This window comes from Myxocyprinus asiaticus, chromosome 8 (genome assembly GCF_019703515.2).
Source record: "Myxocyprinus asiaticus isolate MX2 ecotype Aquarium Trade chromosome 8, UBuf_Myxa_2, whole genome shotgun sequence".
In the NCBI taxonomy this organism is placed as follows: Eukaryota; Metazoa; Chordata; class Actinopteri; order Cypriniformes; family Catostomidae; genus Myxocyprinus; species Myxocyprinus asiaticus.
In genome coordinates, this window is record NC_059351.1 from 32,733,745 (window position 1) to 32,754,840 (window position 21,096).

The 21,096-nt window shown below is 41.3% G+C and overlaps 1 protein-coding gene across 1 annotated transcript; it reads left to right on the forward strand.

Annotated features, from left to right (window-relative positions):
* The first annotated feature begins 1,656 nt into the window (after window positions 1-1,656).
* On the forward strand, window positions 1,657-19,153 carry LOC127444842 (tRNA (cytosine(34)-C(5))-methyltransferase, mitochondrial-like). The gene is made up of 6 exons (XM_051704418.1): window positions 1,657-2,082; window positions 3,221-3,330; window positions 3,816-4,174; window positions 7,767-7,921; window positions 10,938-11,059; window positions 18,345-19,153. The coding sequence occupies exons 1-6, from the start codon at window positions 1,930-1,932 to the stop codon at window positions 18,610-18,612; spliced, it is 1,167 nt and encodes a 388-aa protein (XP_051560378.1). The 5' UTR covers window positions 1,657-1,929; the 3' UTR covers window positions 18,613-19,153.
* The last annotated feature ends 1,943 nt before the right edge of the window (window positions 19,154-21,096 follow it).

The following is a 21,096-nucleotide window of genomic DNA, read 5'->3' on the forward strand; positions in this document are numbered from 1 at the left end:
ATGGCAACTTCTGAATTGAATATACATGTCGATTTTCTGCACCTGTCCTGCACGTCCACAGACGTCCAAAAAAAAAAAAAACCTAGCCAGACGTTCAAAAGTTGAACATCATATCTACGACCAAGAGGGGTCGTAGTCAGACGTCCATATACTGAACCTGATTTGCACGTCGTGCAGACATACAGATATGGGCTGTGTCTCCTTTGCATGGCTGCATGCTAGAGAGAACGCGTCCTTTGAAGGCTGCAGTATACTGAGTGTCCTCCTTTAAACAAGCCTCGTTTAAACGAGACAGCCTTCGTAGGACAAACGGAACGTAACATGGTTGCTATGACAGCACGCCACTCTTTAACAAGCGGAAGCGCTTTGAGTGAGAAGGGAACAAAGTCCCTTTAGAAGGGACTGTATGAGGTACATTTTAGGAGAGTTATAATGATGTAAAGAGAAAAAAAATTAGATTTTACAGGTGTAGTTTTAGTCTAATACTTTATTTTAATTATGTATTAATATAATTATACATATTATATACTCTGCACTCATCTACTGAGGTACTTCAACTTGGGAATTAACATTACTTTCGTTTGAACATCATATTTACGGGAAAATTGGCATCCTTTTTTTTTTTTTAACATTTCCGTTGAAGCAAAGTATTGTTGGTTATGAGTGCCCACGAAGAATATACCTCATGCATCATCCGAATTCCCGTGAAAGAAGGTCGCATTCGATGGCTGCATTCGAAGTGTCCTACTCGCTTTTTTGAAACGAGACAGCCTCGATGACGATTGTCACTTGTTTTTGTATTTTATCTAATGCGGTTACATTTTGTAAGGGTTCAAATATTTTGAGGGACAGTCAGACAGACTGATAGATGTAAATCTAGTCTACAGGGCAAAAATACATATACACTTTTATATATACATCACATACTGTAATATTTCGTTGGATCGCCTTTAGCTTTGATTACGGAACGCATCTGTTGTGCCACTGTTTCAACAACCTTATGCAACGTCACAACATTTATTTCCATCCAGAGTTGCATTCATTTTTGGCCGAGATCTTGTATAGATGACGGAAGAGTTGACCCGGGTGCATCGCTTTATGCGCTCCCTTCTTACTGCGTGCCCCATCGCTTTGGAATAGGGTCAATCTGGACTCATCAGACCACATGACCTTTTTCCATTGCTCCACAGTCCAATCTTTATGTTCCCTAACAAATTTAAGTCGTTTTTGCTGATTAGCCTCACTAACAAGTGGCTTTCTTGTGGCCACACAGCGGTTTAGTCCCAATCCTGAAAATTCTCGTGGCATTGTGCGTGTGGAAATGCTCTTACTTTCGCCATTAAAATAACGGTGAGTTACTATCGATTTTTTACGATGTGACTTCAAGCGTTTCAGTGATCTCAGATCACGATTATTCAAGTTTTTTTCCCGACCACATTTCTTCAGCGAAGCTGATGGTTCACCACTATCCTTCCAGGTTTTAATAATGCATTGGACAGTTCTTAACCCAATTCCAGTGCTTTCAGCAATCCCCTTAGTTGTTTTCTTTGCTTGAAGCAGGCCAATAATGTGCCCCTTCTGAAACACAGTAAAAAAAAAATTCACGACCACGGGATTTGTCTTCCGACATGGTTGTTTAAGAAATGAGAAGCTACACTACACACTGCATCAGTTAGGGTTAAAATAATTGTTGCCAGCTGAAACATATTAATCACTGCAATAATGATCCAGTCAGGCTCTTAAATATATAGTGTTGTTATTATTATTATTATTGGCCAGGCAGTGTATTTTACGAAATATATTCACAGCTGTGGAAAATCGGAACTAATATGATGATCCACGTTTCTCGGGGAATACAGTAAGACGGACCGCACAATTGAAGAGAAATAAATAACCCAAAATAACGAGTCCTTACCGGTGCACACACAAATGTCAATGTTTTCTCGGAAGTTCTGTTGCAGTGAGAGTTTTTCCAGCATCTCCATTCTCTTTTTGAAGTCTTTTAAGTGTTTTCTGCTCTCCTCGTCTCAACGCCACTGTGTGCGCACTGTCACTCTTCCAGTGAGCGCACACAACACGAAGGTTTGTTTTACGTATCTAGTTGTATTCTTTAGTCATGTTTATCATTCTTTGTCAATTATTCAGTATATGTGGTGTGTTTTTTTCCACGTTAAAATTAATTTACGTTGGTGTGCACTATGCGTTGCACTATTGTACTTTTATGCAGTTAAGCCGCAATTTGGCCATATGAATGTACAGGTCATCAACAGATAAACTTGTCCGAACTGATCAAATTCGATATATATTTGTTTAAAACACTTGTCAAGTTCATGGAAATTTAATCTTTATGTCTGTTTGTTTCATAATAATAAAAAAAATATTTTCAAAACAACAAAAAACATATTGATTAATAATAATTTAATGACTTTAAAAATGTCAAGTAGTGTAACCAAGTAAAAGGTATTCAAATACTTTCCTTGCTCTTTGAATACACACGTGTACACAACTCATTAATAATAATAATAATAAGTGCTTATAAATTCAATTAATTGTTTTGTGTGAATTTGGATTTTTTCTGGCAAAATAATTCGTGTCACATCATTGGCCCACAAATGTTTGGCAGTAAAGCACATCAAACTGAAAATGTGTAAATTACTGTACATATGAAAACGGAAACTAACCTTGCCAACACTTACTAAACATGCATTATATTGAGTTAAAGCATTTGACGTATTTGTCAAACATCATATACATTTATTTTTAATTATGATTATACCAAGCAAGCCAGTCCACTGTCGGCCATCTTTGGAAGGCTATTTCCAGTCATGCCAGTGCAGCTCCTATCTACTTGAATGGAGAGAGACCAAAATCTAAAAAACGATTGGTCAAGATTACGATCAAAGAACATATTTCAAATCAGCAATAAAACATGACAATACTGTAATCATAAATTGTGATTCTTTACCTCATATTATGCTAAAAATACGCAGTTTTCCCGGTTTGTATAGCTAAGGTGCATGCGGGTTCTGGAGCTGATTGACAGGTGATTGGCTCTTTTAACTAATGGCGGGACTTCCTTTCTACATCCATTGACCATTGGGCACTCAGCTTCTTGGTTGAGCGTTCCAGTTTCTCCCATTCATTTTAATAGAAGTGGCCCATCTCTGCTAAATAATCTCTGATTATACTATAACATTTATATTAAGTCTTATCTCATCAGCTTGCAGCTAAGTGTAAATCTAAACATCAGAGGCAGGTTTGCAAGTCTGTACTTCAACATTTCGATGCACAGTACAGTGAAGAGCTTGGAGAGCAGTGGCAAAGCGCAAGGTTGGTATTGGTTAATTTTATAGGGCATTTTCAAAACCATATTCTGTCAATCATTATAGAAATGCTTTAATTCTAAATACTTTGTGCAGTCTTCAGCATGTTTTCTCTAACCACATGTTTTTCTTTTGGATCTGTATCATGGTATTCTTTGAAGTACCTTGTAAATTCCATGGTATATGAATAAGGTACTCATTTAGTACAATGGTATATTCCAAGTACCATGCTATTATCTGATACCATTGCTATACCATGACATGCATGACAACGTGTTTCTGCACACAGACCTTTATCAGGACTAAAAGCTTTATCCCTGATGAAGGCCTGTGTGCACTGAAAAGCATTGGCAAATAAAGTTTTTTCCTTATATTTCTCCATTCCATGAGTGTTGCTGGATTTGCTTTTCACTGTTTTTATAAATAGTCTCAGAACATCTTGGTATGGTTCTTTGAGGTTACACACCCTACATGAATGTTTTATGTCTCTAGGGATGTGCTACTGAATCCACACTTGTGGCAATATGGTGTCCTGCTTAATCGCTTCAGTGACCTTACAAACCTCCAGCAGGGCCTCACAGCACTAGGATACACAAGCCTCCTTCCACAGGTACATCCTGAATCCCAGTCCCATAGAGCACATGTTCCCCTGCAGTGTTTTATTCACCGAGATCCAGTGCGTCTTCCAAACCAAGGGCACCATCCGGGCTGGCTTAAACAGTACTACCTCCTGAATGCAGCCTCCCTTCTCCCAGTACTGTCCCTGGATGTGAGGGAAGGAGAAAAGGTGCTTGACCTTTGTGCGGCTCCTGGGGGCAAAAGTCTGGCCATACTACAGACAGCCACTCCTGGTGAGTGTCAGACTAGTCCAGAGAGTTTAACTTAGTACATCTGTGCATTTACACATGTACATTGCCATGAGAAATGTATATGAAATAAGTGACTGGAGCATGTCTAATCACAAGCTCCATTCCTCTCTTTGTTTGATAAATTAAAAGCTATTTATTCACTCCATGTTACTATGTACCTGTATAGTTGATAGTCTGATAGTTCTTTGATTAATTTAAGAATTTCACCAATGGAACAAGTATCTCTTCTGTGCTTGTCTACTATTTAGGCTCCATTTCAATTTTTAAAAATTATTTTTATGATAATTATAGCTTGGTATTAGATGTTATATTCTAAAATAACATTGTTTAAAATATATTTAACTATGAGCACTGATGAGCCAAAACATTAAAAATGTATGAATAACATTGAACATCTCCTAACAAGGGCATTAGATTAGATGGTAAATGAACAATCAGTTCTCTCAAAAATGGGCAGGAGTACAGACCTGAGCGACTTTGACAAGGGTCAAATTGTTATGGCCAGATGACTGGGTCAGAGCATATCTGAAACAGCAAGGCTTGTGGGGTGCTCCTGGTCAACAGTGGTGAGTGCCTACCATCAGTGGTCCGAGGAGGGACAAACCACAAACCGGTGATAGGGTGTTGGGCGCCCAAGGCTCATCAATGCTTGAGGGCAACTAAGGCTGTCCCGTCTCGTCCGAACCGACAGAAGGTCTACTGTGGCACAACTCACAGAAAATTTTAATGATGGTTATGGGAGGAATGTGTCACAACACTCAGTGCATTGCACTCTGCTGTGTATGGGGCTGCGTAGCCGCGGACTGGTCAGAGTGCCTATGATGACCCCTGTCCACTGTCGAAAGCGCCTACAATGGACATGCGAGCATTGATCCTGGACCTCGGAGCAGTGGAAGAAATTCGCCTGGTCCGATGAGTCCCGTTTTGTTTTACATCATGTGGATGGCCGTGTACGTGTGCGCTGATTACCTGGGGAAGAGATGGCACCAGGATGCACTGTGGGAAGACCACAAGCTGGTGGAGGGAGTGTGATGCTTTGGGCAATGTTCTGCTGGGAAACCCTGGGTCCGGCCATTCATGTGGACTTCAGTTTGACACGTGCCACCTACCTAAACATCGTCGCAGACCAGGTACACCCTTCATGGCAATGGTATTCCCTGATGGCAGTGGCCTAAGTGGAGCCGCTGTGGATCGGACTTGTTTGCCAGCACATCCCACTGTTGCTCAATCGGATTGAGATCTGGGGAATTTGGAGGCCAGGGCAACCTTGAACACTTCATCATGTTCCTCAAACCATTCCCGAACAATGTGTGCAGTGTGGCAGGACACATTATCCTGCTGAAAGAGGCCGCTGCCAACAGGGAATACCATTGTCATGAAGGGGTGTACCTGGTCTGCAACGATGTTTATGTAGGTGGCAGAACTTTGCCCAGAGCATCACACTCCCTCCACCAGCTTGTTGTCTTCCCACAGTGCATCCTGGTGCCGTCACTTCCCCAGGTAAATGGTGCACACGTACACAGCCGTCCACATGATGTAAAAGAAAACGGGACTCATCGGACCAGGCGACCTTCTTCCACTGCTCCAAGGTCCAGTTCCGACACTCGCATGCCCATTGTAGGTGCTTTTGACAGTGGACAGGGGTCATCATGGGCACTCTGACCAGTCTGCGGCTATGCAACCTCATACACAGCAGGTTTCGATGCACTGTGTTGTGACACATTCCTCTCGTAACAATCATTAAAATGTTCTGTGAATTCAGTCCAGACAGGATAGCCTTCGTTACCCTTGCACATCGATGAGCCTTGGTGCCAACCCTGTCGCCGGAATGTGACTTGTCCCTCCTCAGACCACTGTCGGTAAGTACTCCCCACTGCTGACCGGGAGCACCCTTCAAACTTTGCCGTTTCAAAGATTCTCTGACCCAGTCGTCTGGCCATACTAATTTGGCCCTTGTCAAAGTCACTCCGGTCTGTACATCTGCCCATTTCTCCTGCATTCAACATGTTGACTACGAGAACTGATTGTTCGCTTACCATCTAATCTACCCAGACCTTTGACATGTGCCCTTGTTAGGAGATGATCAATGTTATTTGCTTCACCCGTGAGTGGTCATAAAGATATCAGTGTATATATATGAAAAATCAAAGTGGCTGGTAAAATTAGGCATTCATTTGCCACTGTGGCTGGTGGGCAAAAAAAGTTAATTTCATACTCTGGTCTCATACTGAGTTGATATAAGTGCATTTTAGCATATTTGTTTCCCCCAAACATTCACCCTATTTTCAATTAGTCGCAGACTAAGATGGTAGAAGAGCATTTTTGCTTATGAAAAATTACATTACATGTAAGATTTCCATGTAAATGGCCAATGTCTGTGCCTATGAAATGAAAAACAAAGCTTACATGTTGTGGGTTTGCCATCTGATCCAATATAGTTTGCTTCACTGATTTCTTCAGTTGAACGCAACATTGCCCACCCACTTTTTTAGCTGTCTTGGTTTGTGGAAGTATTTTTTCCCATTCATTCCTTCCATAGGAATTTCATAAAATCCTTCATAATAGAGTTTTAAGCCATGAACCGAACCAACTATGTCAATCACAACAGTGCAAACGTTGATTTGAAGCAAAAAAAAAAAAAAAAATGAAAACGGACAAAAAGACAAAGGTACAAGACCGTGTACCTACTGTCTGTCATGAGAGCACAAACTACAATCCCATGAAGCATTGCGAATGATGTAATCAAATTAAAAGCTAAGGATTTAAAGTTGATTATAAGTAAAGAGACCATATGTTTTTAGTTGTATTGCAAAATATTCCAAGTAGGTATAGCTGCAGGCCGGAGACCTCCAAATGGGGGCAGAATCTACAAAAGAGGGCAGGTCACTTTCACTCACGGTTAAGGTTGGGGAAAGCGTTAGGTAAGGGGCTCCCTATTTCTTTAATGGTGGTTTGGAGCTCCTGCCCCCTTTTGGAGCAATGCTTGCAGCTATACCCTTCTCAAATATTCAGATATTTGCAAATACTGTATAAACCTACTGGATTACATCATTCAAAGTAAATCATGGGAGTGGGCGGTCAATTCGGAGCTTGATTGGTTGGCCGTGATTCTGTGATTGGTGGATCTTTCTTCGCTGGATCTTAGCATAATTCTTCACCAGGAATTCCTCTATTAAACACAATTTTTAAACAATGAAGTTGAAATAATGCAGACTGATGTCTTAAAGAGAGGCATATACCTTCGTTTACAACCTTGTAACTCAAGGTAGGTCTGTATTTTCAAAGGTTTTTTTTTAGTTATCGTTAAATCAATTAGCCTATGGAGAAAATTAATGGAATTTTTACTTTCGGAACCCGACTTATGTGCTCTATAACAGCTGGCTTTGGTGCTGAACACAAGCAGGCACCATTAAAGTATTAAATGTATTAAAATGTATTTCATTTTAAAAGATTAAGGATAATTAGATGAACCGCTTTGGTTTTTGGAAAGTGGTTTATGTCAGCAGTTGTTATGATGTAGTAAATTTCTGATGTGCCCTGCACACTTGATCATGTGGTAAAATTGAACTCTTAGGGCTCCTGCACTGCAATGAGGTGAATGAACACAGACACAGTTGGCTATTGAAGACTCTTGAGTCATATGTTCCTCCTACACTACGACACCTGCTTTCAGTGACCCATCTGGATGGCAGGAGCATCGGGAGCACACAGCCAGGGGTTTACGACAAGGTATTACACTCGCCACTGCTCATCTGTTATAGATGACAAAACTAAAACCTTTAACCCATCCTTGGACTATTTTAAAATCTGATATTTAACCAGAATTAATCATTAAATGCCCTCTTTATAGGCGAGAACATTACCTAACATTTGTTAGACTCAGGTTGTATTCTGTTAACTGCAGGAGCTTAGTGCACTGAATTAACTTCCCCAGAATGTCATCAATCAAAATGTTATTTATTTATTTTTAAACTGTGCCTATTTGTGAATGTCACAGGGGCGCTCTCACATAAACCTTTATGACATCACTAGGACTGTTTCCTAACTCCATTTATCATAGTTGGCCTATTGCTTAATGCAAGCCCTTACTTTCCATCTAGAAGCTACCAAAAAAACAGCAAGGTGGAATAGAGGTTCCTGCACACTCATTCATTTGAAAAAGCTGCATATGTACACAATTTTTCCCTCTCATCACGGGTGATGAGACACTAGGCAGGTCACTAGCAGCCTTCCAGGCAAAACATGCCAATCAAGCACTGAATGCGGTGCTTTAAGGTGCCCATATACTGCTGACTGAGTATTATCCTCTTCTGGTGCAGAAAAGAATCGGGCCACTGAGCAGAAAGGTAAATGAATATACAATGTGACAGGAGGTGTTGTGATGTTTTTAAATGAAAACGGCTCAGGGTGGGTGCTGTGCAATGAAAGATTAGCTTTTCATTGCACAACGTGTGTTTGTTTAATGTGCTGAATATAGCAATAACACACCTGACTGTGATACATGGGGTTAACCAGAAGGTGGCAGTGTTATTACACTGAGCGACCATCTGCTCACATTGGTGCAATACTTAGAATACTTGGGAGCTTTGGCAGAGTAGACACAGTTACACATTCAAGCTCTGATTATTAAACTTCCTCTCCTGAAATGTCAAACAATTATGTCTCTGAATGCAATGAATTCCATGACTGAATCTCTTTTATCAGCACCGGCACTTCGATCAGGGTAACAGGTTTTGCTTTTCCTCTTAATTGTGCTGTCTTTCCTAGATCATCGCCTCAAGCCCACGGGGGTCTTTCTCCACCATCATGTCCTTTAGTAAAATTTGTCTCTGGAGAACCCCCCCGGCATTTTTTTAGCCAGACAGACTGCAGCGCTAAGAAAGGGAATTAAGAGGCTCTAATATAAAGCTGGCAGGGAGAAAAACATTGGGGCTCAATTGTCAGCTTGACAAGGCAGATTCAGGCAGTTCTAATGAGGAGAGAGTAGTCTCAAAGTAAGCCAAGAAAGGTGAGCTTAGCTGGAGCAAGGGATGAGGGGTATGGTGGGTGAGGATCTGTTGAGAAAAAGCATGCAAATAAAAGAGAAGCTCCATCTGAATCTCCCTACTTTCAGAGTAAGTACTAAATTAGATGAAGAACTTGCTTCTCAACAGCTGACAAAGACTATTCTTTAGTTATGCGGGTGTGTAATATAAATAAGCACTGTCAATAGATATTGTTTTGTGTAAATTATGACATATAATTGATTAATGACATAATATTTGCTGGAACAAAAAACCCAAAATAAATATAATTCAATGTGTATAATCAAAATAATTATATATAAAATACCAATACAAATTCAGATAATTCAGACTTCACATTATTGGCAGAAGAGTAAAGCATAGATTAGACAATACAAAAAGTGGCTTTAGAAGTTAATATATTGTTTGGTTTATTTTCAGTATTGAACATAAGCCAATCACTGGCCTTCAGTCCACAGCAACCAATTTTGTAGTAGAGTTTGTTAGACTTGGACTGTTTTCACAAACCAGGGAAAAATAAATAAATAAAATATTGCAGACAGAATACAATAACAGGTTCTGCATGCGTCAGATGGAAGCTTTTGCAGCGTCTCGTGGTTGCATCACATTTAACTGGTTTTGAGTGTCCCTAGCCATAAACACTGCATTTTTGGACACTGTCAAGTTGAATGTAGTTTGAAACTTAAAAAAAACAAAAGTGGCTGTGCACCGTCCAGCTGTCAGTTTGTTGTATGTCTGCCCTCTGCTGACAGCGACTCGCAAAATCAGGAAGATGGTAATTCAAGCTTAAATTGCTCCATAGTGAGGAAAAATTCCTTATCATGGAATTTAAGTACAATAAGGAGGCATTAACCACATTATTTCGACAGCCTTTGTATAAATACATTCCAGACCCATATGTTCTTGGAAATATGACATATTAACAACAACTGCACAAATAATTTACCGTACTCTGGTGTCAAGCAAATAAAATATAACCACGAGGAACAACTTTGTCGTTACCTAAAACACACTAGGGGGGAAAAAAACTCACCAGAGCCACGGTTCTCCAACATTTTAATTCAATGTTTGAATCTGCCAGCTTCTCAGCTCCTGTGCTTTTATGGTAAATTGTCCAGTGGTTGCACACTTCAGAATCTCAGCAGATGAAGTACCTCGTCCGGTTTACTCTTTCATGAGTACCGTGTATTAGCGTATCCTCCTCATTTGACGTACTGCTTTTTGTGTACTGTTTAGTAGGAAAGTATACATATTCAGACGTGGGCAGAGACTTTGGAAGTAGAAGAGGGAGGAAAGAGACAATGTTACGGATGGCTTGGTATTTTTCATTCTGTCCCCTCTTCTGCATCTTTCTGGGAGATTATCTTTGTTTGTGTTAGTTGTTTGTTTAACCACTGTAGAAAATTCAAGCTCAGGTGTGTTTTGTTATTATTGGCCCCAGGTGTTTAGAGTTTCCACTATCTCCTTCAGCCCCTCTCTTATTTGCTGTTTCACAGAGGATGGTATGAGTGTGTTGGTTCTTTTAAAGAGCTAATGAGGCCCATACTGGCAGGTCCCTGCTGTCCCTCTGCTTTGCTCTCTGTATTATGTTCACCATCCCCAGGTGAACATGAAATATTCCCCTTCTGTTTCTTACACTGTTTTTTTTCCTCCCTGTGGAGTTAAAGCCTGCTCTCTGATGTGTGTTTGTCTGCATGTGTTGCTCTGTCCTTCTGTGTCAGGTGCTTGTAGATACCCCATGCTCTAATGACCGGAGTTGGCTTTATACCCCTGATATCCACCAAGGGGAAATGTGGCTAAAGGAAAAAGCTCAACTTCCATTCTTACAGAAAGAACTGCTCTGGTAAGTATCCACCTCAGACACTCACACATGTTCATGTCTGACCTGCTCTATAATTCTGAGTCTCACTGACACAATCACATTTTGAGATTTATGCACTAAAGTTAAAAGACCGGTCCCAGCTTTCTAGTGATATAATATTTATGATTTTGTCCCAAACCATTGTCGAGATATAATCATTTAAATCACGGCTGTCATAAAACCTTGTTTTTGAGAAAACAGTCTCTAAATATTTCAAAATATTTTTGACATTATTTGAAAGAATTGGAAGATTTATTCAAGCATACATTTAATTATTAAGACTTAAATAAGATATGCATATTAATATAAAATTTCTATATAAATATCTATATAATGTCAATCCAGGCTCAAAGCATACTTAGAACATATCTATGTATTTACACTTAGACATGCACCTGCACTCACACTGTGCAAATACACAGCACAAACACACCTCGAAGCTGTTGGATTTTGCGCATCAATGGAGAGATTGCGCATTCAATGAGGATTAAAATGCTATGAAATGAGTTGTATCCACTCCGCATCTGTTGTCGCATCTCTGACAGTCATGGTATTTCACATTTTTGCAATATGCTCTTCTCTGGAGTTAATTTTTTCAAGCTAATTACTATGGATATTGGATCACTTTCTTGAGGTAAATCAGGGTTCCCACGCATCCTGGAAAACCTGGAATTTTGCAATGCAGTTTTCCAGTCATGGAAAAGTTATGGAATGTAATTATTTGTCCTGGAAAATAGTTTAGTATAATAAAACCGTTTGGCTGTGTTGCTAGCAAGGTTTTCGTTACATGTACAAAAACATGGTAACGATCGGGACTTGGAATAGGAGTCGAATACACACATTCGTATTGTTTTGTCACTGCCGGCGGCTGCGCATTTATGAAACGTTGTCAACGGTTAAGGATGCTTACACACTCGTGATTGATTACAGCAGCGTCCAGTCATGTGTTTGGCAACCGTGGTCCAACCGAGGCAGATCGCTTGATTGTTTACAGCTACAGCCAATCGCGTGCTTGGCACGTGCACAGTGGGAAGCGGCACTCGTGAAATTTCTCATTCATAAACAAACGGAATGACCTGGTACATGTACCGACCGACTGAATGAGAGGGGTATGTTGTTCATTTACTTCAGCATCGGCATGTGAGAAAAGGGCGGAAGAGCTATTAATGCATAAAAGTGACTGTTTATACACATTGAGGGGCTTGTACATGACTTGCATCAGCACTGCCGAATACATTGAAGTCTATGAAGTGACGCGTGAGCGCAACCTCGGCTCCAACTTCACACTAAAGTGTTTTTCACACACGTTTTTGCCTCTCACAAATTATGTCTTGGAAAATATAAAGCTACGAGAAATATTTTTAAACTGTCCAAATTAAGAGATTTTGAATGTCTCGTAATTTATTTTAATTATTACCTTATCGTTTCCGGTTATCCAGAGACCACAGTTATTGAACTACAGTAATTACATTTACCCAAAAAAACTAACAAACAAACAAAAAAACCACCAAGACCTAAACAAGTCCTTTTTATTTTCTGCAATCAAAGCAATTGCCTTTTTTTTTATTTTATTTTTTTATTCCAAATACATGTTTCCAATGTTTATTGTGCACACCTCCCGCTTTCTTACATGGCAAACTCATAAATTCGCCCCTCTGCGACGCTTTCTGCAATGCTGGTCACGTGGAAGGGCAAAGCGCCTCTTAACGCTGTCGTTGAACAGAACGTTGATGCCTTGACTCAACTCATGTGAAATGCACTTTACATTGACCAAAGGACATTATTGAAACTATTATTATTAGGCTATTATTGTTGTCTTTTCTGATAAAAGTCATGCTCAGCATTTTAAATGCTGTAGGAAAATGGAACCGTACATCTGCTTTATTCTTATAATGCTTAAACATTTTACTGAAGTCAGTAGATTTGTCATGCAAATTTTAATAAAGGAGAAGGTAAAGACGTAATTGATACTCATTAATATTATTGGACTATTATTGATTATCCTTTTGGATGAAAAGTCATGCTCGGCAGTTCACAAACTTAAGGAAAACTATAGATCTGCTTTGTTCATATAATGCTTAAATACTATAAAGTCTCTTGGCAGATTTCAGTCGTAAACACCTGAAAATTATTCAGTGACTCACTCATAGCACATAAGATGCATATTTTTTTACCACCTATTGGCATCTCCAGAAGTAGTCACTAAACTAGTCAATTAATTAAACTGAACAAATTTGTGAAACGGAAGCAAGCCACAACAAAGTACCCTTTATTTTTGCAGCTAAATCTGTACAATTATGCAGATAATTCGCTATACTTGAATCATTCAGATAGCTTAAGTTGGTGCTTTTAGCTTATTCTTTAAAAAAAAAAAAAAAAAAAAATGGAGAACATGTTCGTGGATCAGTGTCTCACCTTTTTCACCACTTATGAGTTTGCATCCCTGTGAGTTATAAAATTTAGACAATGATGACAGTCGGACCCCTGATTTAAAAATAAAAAATGAATTCACACTGGGTTGGTAGCATGGTGATTTGGCTTAATACCTCAGGATGTGGATTAATTTTCAATCATTCAACGATTGGAGTCCGCTTATACCGCGGAAAACATGGGATCTAATCGTAAAAATGGCATTAGCAATAAAATGCACAATATCGTGGAATATGAACAGGTGCACAGGTAGCTGTAAGAATCTGCCGGGCATTATTGGCTACCGCACTTCCACCAGTGCCTTCAGCCCAGCTGCGGGGTCATCAGCCGGGAGCCATCTATCTTCAGTGTTTTGCCCCATTAGTCCTGGAACGTCTGGTGGTGGGGCAGCGGTCAGTCTCCCTGCCATCCCCTGCAGCTGGACTCCGGATCCCCTCCGACACCTCTCATCCTTGCCTTCCCATCCAGACATTCTTCCTTTACGAATTACTTGCAACCAGGGCACTAGATGTCATAATACCTCGACACGACCATACGCGCCAGCCCGTTGGCCAACTGGCACTGAGATGCGTACTCTGTGCCCTACTGGCACCGTATCTCTCAGTAACTCAGTGCCACCGGTTCCAGATGGCATAATACCTCAGCACAAGCCCTCACCACATATCATCCAGTTTCCTATTCTTCAATTTCCTACTTCTGAACCCCCCCCCCCCCCACACACACACACTTTTTGTCTTTCCTTCTTAACCATAGCCAGAAACTCCCTTTCTCAGCTTCCTCTGCCAATTCCTTTTTGAAGCTGCTGCTACGATGCCAATGTCTTTAAAAAGGTGCTGCATTGATGATCCCATAAAACCTCGGCATCCAACCTCCACAGGGTAGGTGGCAGTCCTCCATCCATTTCCCTGCACTCTGCAGCCAGATCAGCATATTTTAGCTTCTTCCTCTCATAGGCTGTCTCCAGACCCTCTTCCCATGGAACAGTAAGCTCAATCATTGCTATTTTCCTAGCTGAAGTCGACCACAATACTACATCTGGCCTCAAGGAGGTAATGGCAACCTCGGTAGGAAATTTTAGCTGCTGGCCAAGGCCGATCAACATTAACCAATCACTTCCAGGTACCAAGATTTCCTCTGGGGAGCATAGTTGCCTTTGTTTGCCTTCACTCTATGCACCTCTAGGATCTCTGCCAGCTTCCGCAGGACCTGATCATGCCGCCACCTGTACCGTCCTTGTGCCAGGGCTATCTTGCACCCAACCAATATATGCTGCAAGTTTGCTCTTGGGGCCTCACAGATGGGGCAACTCTCCTCTTTGCCATACCACAGAGACACATTCCCAGGGCTTGGTAGGGTATCGTAGGTGGATCTTATTAGAAAACTTAGCCTAGCCTGGGGAATCTTCCACAGGTCAGCCCATCCTAACACTATCCCCTCACATATGGTCCAATGCCCTTGCTGCTGCTGGCTGACTGCTCTAACCTCATATCCTTCCTCTTCCATCCTAGTTACTTCTGGAACTACCATTGCTTTCCTCTGATTTTGGGAGACTGCTGACTACAGTTTGGGAGCCACCCCCCATCCAAGGCCTGTTCTTCCTGACTGTGTTCTTCCAACAGTCTCTTGATGCTTCAGTCTTGAAACCACCTGGTTTACGACCTCCTCTGCCTTCCAAGTTCTGCCTGTTCGGACTTGGACTTGACCTGCCCTCACTGCCTGGTCTGTTGATTCCCATAGCTTCAAAATAAGCCTGGTCTTTTCCTGCTTGTAGCCCAGAGTGAGTTATTTTAGAGGCAGTTGTAAAGCATTTCTTCCAAACAAAGCTAAATCTGAGAGACAGTGTGGCAGGCCCAGCCACTTCCTGATATAACTGTTGGCCTTGGCGTCCATCCTTGCCACTGCCGCTACAGAAATCTCACACATTTTTAGCGGCCACATCAGGCGATTGTAGAGTGTAAATTGGTAACATCAAAGCTTGAATTTGCCTGGGAGATGATAATTGTCTATCTTATCCAGGCCCTCTTTCAGTTGCTTCAGGACCAACTCTGCCATGTGTTTGTCTGAAAGATCTGTGGTGTATTTTCTCTCTAAACTTCGAATAGGCTGCTCTGACACAAACAAGATTCTTTCCACCTCAAATGAAATCCGATCATCCCTCACCCCCTTTCTAATAGAGTACGTGATTTTTGTTGGCTTAATCTTCATTCTGGCCCATGCCAGTAGCTCTTCCAACCTTTTCAAGAGCCGGTTTGTACATGCAGCAGTCTGGAGGATGCTTGTGACATCATCCATATAACTGCGCAGAGCTGGCAATCTCACCCCAGATTGTGCACGGATTCCTCTGACCATTTGTCTTGCACCAATTAGGATGATCTCAAATACAGCCATGAACAGGATGGGAGAGATTTCAACATCCCATCACTATTCCTTTTTCCAGTTGCAGCCATCATGTTGTGTAGTCCTGTGTTGCATGACATATCTTCAAGTCCCCATAGTACCTTCAGTGCATAGCTAACAAGCTGGTGTGGAACTGATCCATAGGCATTTGCTTAGTCCAACCAGACTATGTTAGCTTAGTCCAACCAGACTACATAGGATGTCTTTCTTATCTCTCTTGGCAGACTGGATCTGCTCCCATATTACTGACGCATGCTCCACGCACCCAGGAAAACCTGGTATGCCTGCCTTCTGGCAACTTGTGTCTATATCTGGACGAAAATGAATGTTTGAATGTACAATTAATCAAATTAAAATTGTGATGTGTCCTAGTGTGATAATTACACTAAAAAAGTATCTGATTTAATTGAATAAATAAATAATCTGCAAGTGATGTGCACTTCAAAATGAATGCTTGGAGCCGGCCACTCATACACTGAAAACACCTCATTATGATCATCACGTGTACTCTTGTGTGTGTGTGAGATGATAGAGAGAACTCTGAAGTGCACAGACAGACTATGTACTTATTAAAATGAATCACACCTTTTACGGGGATTAATAATCACACTGGGCAAACTACTTTGCAGTTTAAATCTGGAGGTGAGAAACTACCATCAAAAACAAACAGAAAAGCCAAAATAAAAGCTCCATTTAAATGGACGCATGTGTTTTTGCTTAAATATTACACTTGTTGGGCATATAAAATGTCCTGGAAAATTGTGCCTTGAAAAGATTGGGAACCCTGTAAATGTTCCTTTTATTTATATACAGTATGTGTGTGTTTGTACATACTGTATATACTAACTATGTGACTAACAAAAATTGAATAATGTGTCCCTGAACAAAGGGAAGGTCAAAATCAAAAGTAACAGTCATTATCTGGTGTGGCCACCAGCTGCATTAAGTACTGCAGTGCATCTCCTCCTCATGGACTGCACCAGATTTGCCAGTTCTTGCTGTGAGATTTTTACCCCACTCTTCCACCAAGGCACTTGCAAGTTACTGGACATTTCTGGGTGGAATGGCCCTAGCCCTCACCCTCCGATCCAACAGGTCCCAGACGTGCTCAATGGGATTGAGTTCCGGGCTCTTCGCTGGCCATGGCAGAATACTGATATTCCTGTCTTGCAGGAAATTACACAGAATAAACAGTATTGCTGGAGGGTCATGTGAGTATGAGCCTGTAGGAGGGGTACCACATGAGGGAAGAGGATGTCTTCCAAACGCACAGCATTGAGATTGCCTGCAATGACAACAAGCTCAGTCTGATGATGATGTGACACCACCCCAGACCATGACGGACCCTCCACCTCCAAATTGATCCCGCTCCAGAGTACAGGCCTCGGTATAATGCTCATTCCTTCGATGATAAACGCTAGGCCGACCATCACCCCTGGTGAGACAAAACTGCGACTCATCAGTGAAGAGCACTTTTTGCCAGTCCTGTCTGGTCCAGCGAAGGTGGGTTTGTGCCCATAGGCGGTGTTGTTGCCGGTGATGTCTGGTAAGGACCTGCCTTACAACAGGATTACAAGCCCTCAGTCCAGCCTCTCTCAGCCTTTTGCGGACAGTCTGAGCACTGATGGAGGGATTGTGCGTTCCTGGTGTAACTCGGGCAGTTGTTGTTACCATCCTGTACCTGTCCTGCAGGTGTGATATTCAGATGTACTGATCCTGTGCAGGTGTTGTTACACGTGGTCTGCCACTGCGAGGACGATCGGCTGTCCTTCATGTCTCCCTGTAGTGCTGTTTTAGTAATTTTTTACTGTAAATCTACATTTTCATCACTCAATTTCACACTCAGCCACCTACTGGTTGGGGCTGGTCAAATGTGGTGATTTATAGTAAAAAAGGATTTAAATGTTGATCTGTTTCTCACCCACATCTATCATATTCGGCCGTTCCCCACGTCCGGGTGGTCGGGCTACTCCGTCCCCCAGCGGATGGCAGCGGCGCTCCCCTGGGTGGACAGCAGTGTCGAGGACTCTGCGACGGGCATCCCTCCTCCTTCCCGGTTTTCTGCACCAGTGGTTCTAGGGAAGGAGGAGGCGAGAACCGGCTTGAGAATATAAATAATAGTTTAATGAACAACTTAACCAAAAACACACGCAGGGCAGCTGCCTGTAATTCTCTCTCTCTCGAACTGTCGTCCACGGCCGCCTTTATCCCTCGCGTGCCCCATGAGGCTGATTGGGGATCGGGCGTGCGTCATTCCAGCCCGGCCCCACCCTCCTCGGCTCTACGTATGAGTTAGAAGGAACACATTTCAGGTTTGGTGTTAAAGAAAGTATACTTGAGACTGACTGACTGGGGTTGTGGGGGTACTACCCAAGACAAAAACGTTTAAGAATACATTTTGGTTGTAAGTGAGTGTAATTATGTTTTTGTTGTTTTTCAGCTCAGCCCTAGCAGCAGTGCGTCCTGGAGGACTGGTTGTCTACTCCACGTGCACCATGTCACTTGCAGAGAACCAATCAGTTGTGGAGGCTGTCCTTGCTTCCTATCAAGGGGTGGAGCTTCTGGATCTTGAGCACAAGTTAATTGACTCACTATCTGATAATTTCAACTATGCCAACCTCCATCCATCAGTGGGACAATTAGTGATTCCGCAAAAGGGTAAAACTTGGGGACCCATGTATGTTTCTAGACTGAAGAGAATATATTAAAAACTCACATTGGTCCGAGCCATGGTAGAAAGTGTGTTCTTAAAAGAGATGTAGTGCTCTAGTTGGAAGTTCAAGTCCTGATTTCAACAGAACTCGGTAATGGGCCTGTCACGATAACTACATTTGTTGGACGATATGTTGTCCCAGAAATAATTGCGATAAACGATATTATATTTATTTATTTATTTATTTATTTTTCTCACCTTTTTCTCCCCAATTTGGAATGCCCAATTCCCAGTGCGCTCTAAGTCCTCACTTGAAAATGTTCTCACTAATATAGTGAAACTTGTAGAAAACCCACTAGTGAGTACATTTTAGGTGGTCCTCACTGCTAAAAAAGGCTCATATATCAGCCAAATCATGTTTAACTTTAAATCTACATATATGCACAGGTTTCTGCAAGGGTTAGGTTTAGGGGTAGGGCTCGGGGATAGAATATATCTTTAGCCTGCTATGAAATCAATGGAGTTTTGAGGAGCTTTGCTGTTGACATCATTTGAGGTCAATTACAAATTTTTGTCTAATAAAATTTTAAAACACTTGAGTTTTTCTGAATCATACTTTGAATGTTTACCATTAATAAAATATATGAATATGAGATTGTATGCACCCTGCAAACAAGGAATTTACATTTAATTTAAGGAATAATCTGTAAGTGCTGTAACGGCACCATTGTAGCTTTATTTTTATTAAAAAACTTGAGCATCAGTGTGTGCTGTTGTGTTATGTATTAAAATTAAAAGCAAGGCAGTTAGGGAAAACTGTAAATAAACTGCTAATGTGTCTTGGTTTATTTACCCACTCTCCAAAGTTAAAACCTGGTAGATTTATGACAGGATTACAGTTTCTAATCTGTTAGCATTGCACATCTTGATAATGGAATTTTTGCCCATTCATCTAATAAGCAATATTGCTCAAGCTCTGAGCAGTGTGGCTTTGGCTGTATGTTTTAGGTCATTGCCCTGTTGAAAGATGAATCGTCTTCTAAATTTCTGCACGGTTTCCTCAGGGATTCTACTGTACAGGATTTTTTACTATACAGGGTATGATCATCCATTTTTACTTCTAACTTTCTAATCCTTGCCGCAGTGAAGCATCCCCCAAAGCTTGATGCTGCAACCAACATGCTTCTCTCTGGAAGTATTGTGTCCTCACTGTGATGTACTTTGGCATGTTTTTTGCCACATCACGGTGGCCCAAATGTTCAGTTTTGGTATGGAGAATGGTTCCAACGCTGTAATTAGCATGTTTGCCATTTTGACAGACAACACTGCACATAATCACAAGGATTTTTACATGGCAGTTTTTCTCTTTTTTAACAGATTATTTTAGAGCTACACCATCCCTTTCAATCAGATGGAAATGCCATTCATATCAAGCTCTTATATTTTTTCTTCATTTTTTTTTTTTTGTGCTGATTGAGCAATCAGTCAGATTATTAGACTGCATGTAAACATACATATTGTCTCATTTTTGCCATGGAGGACTTGTGCATTCTGTCTTGGTAGGCCTCTTGGTTGCCTCCTGTATTATGGCTCTTCTTCCTCGGACAGTCAGTTCAGCAGGATGACCATTTCTGGGCAGATTCGCAGTTGTTCCAAATGTTCCACATGTGTCATGTGAAACACAGCTTTTGCACGTATAGCTGCAGGAAAGCTCACAAAATAGACAAATACAGTACAGTCTGCCTAAATGTTAGGAATAGATTAGGTGCTCAGATAGTCACTACACTTTCACAATACACCCTCCATCCACTTGGGGGAGCACCTTTTATCACTTGCAAATCCCTATAATGGAAGGGGAAGTGCCTATTTGAGAGAGGACTCTGACCAGTTAGAATGCCAATCTGGTGGTGATGGCAACAGGTAGTGATGAAGAGACAATCCTAACCAGGTGTTGAGAAGCGAACAGGCACCCCTGTTTTTTTGGATAAGCCATCCATCCGTTTTCCTCTCTTACCCTTTTCTTTGTTCATATAAACAGATTGGACTATCAACTTTTCTGGGACTTTAGTCTCCTCCTGTTAGAATTGACACAGGGGCTGTCCAAGAACCGATTCCGTGTTTGGGCTCGCTGCCAGATAAGCTGAGGTAAGACAAGCAATACTTCCCTTTTCCCGTAGGCAGCAGAGCTGTAGTATTTGTGTGGTGGTTAGCTGCCGAGTTCATAACACTAAATATCACACAAACAATGATTTCTTGTCTTATCGATCAATTGAACATTTACACTGCAGGGTGGGAAAAGTATGTAAATGACTAGCCTAATGACTTCTACAAAAGCTAACTGTAGTCGCCTAACCTAAGCACATGAGATGAGCTGTTAGTGAGAGCCATGCTGCTCTAATAAAAACACTTGCAAATTTTGAGTTTGCAGTTGACAAAAACATTTATGTTTATGTGTCTATGATACAGTGTTCATGGGGGGACACAACTGAGGAAGCCACTGCTGTCCACAAAAATTTATTAAAAAAAAAAAAATGCTGCT